At 31.0% G+C, this 4,447-nt stretch overlaps 1 protein-coding gene across 1 annotated transcript in view; it reads right to left on the bottom strand.

Annotated features, from left to right (window-relative positions):
* Nucleotides 1-1,520: 1,520 nt before the first annotated feature.
* The window catches only part of LOC108745196 (protein singles bar), an 8,416-nt gene continuing 5,489 nt past the window's right edge, over nt 1,521-4,447 (bottom strand). Inside the window, exons 2-4 of the mRNA XM_025981524.1 lie at nt 3,620-3,799; nt 3,418-3,558; nt 1,521-1,726 (exon numbers count right to left, since the gene is read on the bottom strand). Coding sequence (XP_025837309.1) covers nt 1,649-1,726; nt 3,418-3,558; nt 3,620-3,799 — 399 coding nt within the window. The 3' untranslated portion in view covers nt 1,521-1,648. The remainder of the gene's footprint in view (nt 1,727-3,417; nt 3,559-3,619; nt 3,800-4,447) is intronic.

Here is a 4,447-nt window from a genome sequence, read left to right on the forward strand (position 1 = left end):
TTTCAAATTTAAACTGAACTATATTGACTGTGTTGACTATTTTATTCCAGTCCTTTTATAATTTTATCCTAATTAATTATTTGCATGTAATTAAAAACTATTTTTTAATGATGCCAAAGAAGTATAACTTCTCACGCGCGTACATAAGTACACGCACCCATTTTTTTTTTTGAGTTGCTTCATGCAACCATATAGAAATATCTTATACATATAAGATGACATACATTAAGTAAGTGTGTTTCTATGTAAGTGTAATTACCTATGCGACAAGAGATACAAAGAAAATAAACAGTAGTTAATTGAGTTTATCTTCTCAATGGTGCAATCCATACATATCTTAAAAGCTCTCATGGTGAAGAGAGTATCATATAAAGTCCCTCATAAAGTAAAAGAAATTAAATAACATAGTTAAGTATAAGTTACATTCCAATTTAGGACATACTGATTTATTAAACAAATTTGTTCTTAAATATTTGGAAAACTGACCCCACGTTTTGCAAATATAATTTCAATTGAAACAGAAATTTTCAGAATTATTTTACCCAAACTAATGGGTTCTAATTTGAGAAAAACAAATTAAAATACATACGTCCAACTTGCACCTGCTTTTTTTATAATTTCTTTGGATGAACATTTAGTATTTTGAATTAAAAAAGTTTTGAATAAATTGAAAATCGAAAAACAAAACAAACTCGTTCAACTTCTTAAAATAGTTATCTTGATAAGACGATATTATTCTAAAAAATTACAAATTTTTCAATAACCACTGGTCACAGATACCAACACCCCTGTATCAGTCGAAAGGAAATTTAATTTCGCATTATACTACGCCAGAAAAAATTCAGCATTTTATTTAAAAAAAGAAACTTATACCTGCTTGAATTTGTGAATATTGCATCGATTAGTATCATACTATTCATAATTTATGTGTCTATCTAACACCTACGAATGATAGGTACTTTCCTCCAGAAACCGAATATGAAAACCGCAAACCTCTAGGTCCTTACCTTTCTGAGATATTTAAAATAGGGCCAAACACTGCAAACGTCAAATTTTCCAAGAAACGTGAAATAACTCCAGAACGGTGCGACCCAGGTCTTATATATTTTAATAAATTGACATTGTTTTTTTATAGGGAATTCAAAAATGCAATAAAAAGTAAAGGGTTCCATTTAAAATGACGAAGTTACTGTGCTTTCCGGCATAATCGAAAACCGCCATATTTGAAAATATTTTTACGTTATTATACTTTTAACTCTATACAACTTTTATTTGAAACTTTTTCTCTATTTTGAAGTATACGTGTATATGAATGACCGATTTCGACTTAGTGACTCACCCTGTATAATACAATTACGTTATTTTTTAATTGTTTTCATACTTTATATAATTCAGTCTGGATATAAACAAATTTATTTTGCACAAAAATATATTTCATTTCAGAATATTTTTTAAATACAAAAAGTAGTAGTTTTAACTACAATTTAACTATTCGTATAAGTACATAAAATTAGCAAGTATTCATCTTTTATAACATAAAATATAAATAAACATTTTAATTATCCTAAGAAAAATAGAAATGATTCTTTATAAAGTTTCCTGAACTTAAAAGTTATTCTTATTACATCAAACATTATTAGTCGCCAAATCACCGAATGTTTTTAAAATATTGATACGATTTGTATGCATCATAACCATAAATTAATCCAACGATGGTGCCCATAAACTGTAATAGAAAAAAAATGTTTATATTTTGTGTTTCGTACATTTTCAAAATAGTTTGACGTTGGTATCTTCTGACTGTTATTGAAGTTTACACATAATTTAAGATTAAATAGCATTAACGCATTTAGCATTTCTTATATGTATAATTAACTGCAAACACTTAGTAATTAATACTATTAACAATTATTGATTGATTATATTATTTGTTACACTTGCTTCAGTAATTAGTAATTTTTTCGAAGGGATATTCCATATTTCATGAAGAAAATAGCAATAAACTGTGTTTATGTGCATGACGTTAATTTTTTAGACGATAAAATATCGTTTAAAAGACTTATTATACTTAATCAAAGAAAACTATCTTATTTACTGAAAAAGATTATTGAGCGGATGGCGTAGGTGTGATTTACCGTCTACCGCTGATAAGCCGTGCTTTTATTACAACGTTAACGATTTTAAATTAATTAACAACAAACAACATCTGATTGGTGTTATTAGTCGCAACACTGTTGCATCGGTTCAGGGTTGCTTTACAATTTCAAATTCCATTGGTTGTTGACAGGAAGCAATTTCTTAGAAGTTGTTGAATTAAACTAGACCATAAAAAATGATCTATCCATTACAAATAGCCAGATCGAATTTGGGTCTTCTGCCCTTTAAAAAGCTGTACCATAGACAAATTTTAAAATTGTTATATCATCTCGACTTGTAGAGACGTCAAGAATATTTTACTTCCTTAAAATTTGTATGAGACTAAAAGGGTACAGTATGCGATACTTTAATTTCATTTTCCTCAAAAAGTTTTGATGTTTACATGTTCATTTACATATACCTAAGATTTATATATTGTACTTAAGCAAAGCAAAAACTTTCGATTGAATAATACTGCTAAGGATCCAGCCAACACCCTGTACCTACGTTAACACGTTTGCTCGCTTTACTCTAATTTTAGACAATCTTTTATTTTCTATAATAAGTTCATTTACTTGCGACAAATACAATGTCAGCTTTCTTCAATCAAAAGCTGAACTTGTGTTGATTGCTCTCTTATTAGAAATACTGGAAAATGACCAAATATCGTTATCAAATTTATAGTTTTGCTTTGTTCTTTTGGAATAATTCCAAATGCCTGAATAATTTACAAACCATATATAAAACCCGAATTGTTAATTGCAATTAACTTATTAATTTTTTGGCTAATTACTCGCTCACAGAAAAGTTGAAGGTTCCTTTCGTACTAATCTGAGTCATTCTCTTTGTATAAAAATTACTTTCTATATAAACCTGTATAAATAAAAGATTTTACACTCAAAACCTAACAATACATTAAAGCAGGGTCGGCCTTAGCCACCGAGAAGTTCCGGGCGGGTAAACTTTTGCGAGGCCCTCGTCTTTGAGGAATTAGTTTTAATGATGATACTTGACGAGAAATTCAATGTTATTCATAAATAATTGGAAAAATTTAATAAAAGACAGCAAATTTGCGACTTTTTTAAGACTATTAAGAAATTCAAATAAGCATTAGTAGGTACTATTACTACGTAATAAGGTTACATTGTTGCAAGAGCGAGGCCCCGGGCGGTTGCCCTGCTCGCCACCCCCAAAGGCCGCCCCTCGATTAAAGGGATAATTCATGCGCAAAAATAATGATTGTCCAGGATAACTTAAAGTAAAAATATACTTAAGATTTACATATGCAGCTGTCATTGCTGGATAAACTTGAAAGAATGGAGTAGCTGAGTACAAAGGACTAAGTACTGTGTTGACTATAAATCCCAAGTAGGAACAGGCGCTAAGATAGCTGAGGGAAGCCACTGTATTAAATGCTGTTTCCTAAAAATGAAAATCAAAGCAAATTACTTATGATTAGTGATTCAGTTATGTATAAACTTACGAAAAGAGATTGCTTTATAAGCCCAACGGACTTTTCTGAAAATATGTAGCATATTAGCAGCAAAACTGTAGTAAACATAGACCAAGATACTGCCGTTAAAAACCCTTGATATGATGCTCCTATCAGGTATGAATTAGATCCGAAACTAACAGCTAGTGTTTGGCAAAATAAACCTGCGAACTATTATTTCTTAATTAATTAATGGAATTTTATTTTTATGAAACTTGATGAAACACATGGGCTAGCATTTGCTTTGGGAGGGAGGTAAAATAAAGGGAACTAAATACTATAAACCACTCGCGGGTGAACGCAGAAAATATTTGGTAGGAGGGTTCTTATATCATAAGGTAGTCAAGTCTTAAGATTGGTTTGACTCGCATCTCCCCTTCTTTCTATCCTGAGCTAATCTTCGCATTTCCCTAAAACTGGAACATCCCACATCATTAACTATTGTCCTAACATTCCACGCACCGACTCGTAAGGTATGAATCCGGGGACTACGTCTGGAGTGCTTTACCCCTGAGGACGCCATCATTTAATTTGTGTAGTTGTACGTTTGGTAAAGGTCTAGATGATGACCCCCACCCCCGAAGAGGATGGGGATGGGGGGGACCGAAGGAGGAGGTCTCCCCCACCACTGTACCATAAAAAGTTCATGGCGGTCTCACCCCCATAAAAAGTTAATAAATATGCCAATTTTTATACATTTCTAGGCATGTAAATATTTATATAGTCATTCTTAAACAATATTAAAAGGTAAAACTAATGGAAAAATATTGAGAAAGTTATATAAAACATTATTTAAATATCTTTATCAATAGGGTAGGT

Source organism: Agrilus planipennis, unplaced genomic scaffold (genome assembly GCF_000699045.2).
Source record: "Agrilus planipennis isolate EAB-ADULT unplaced genomic scaffold, Apla_2.0 scaffold38, whole genome shotgun sequence".
NCBI classification, from domain to species: domain Eukaryota; kingdom Metazoa; phylum Arthropoda; class Insecta; order Coleoptera; family Buprestidae; genus Agrilus; species Agrilus planipennis.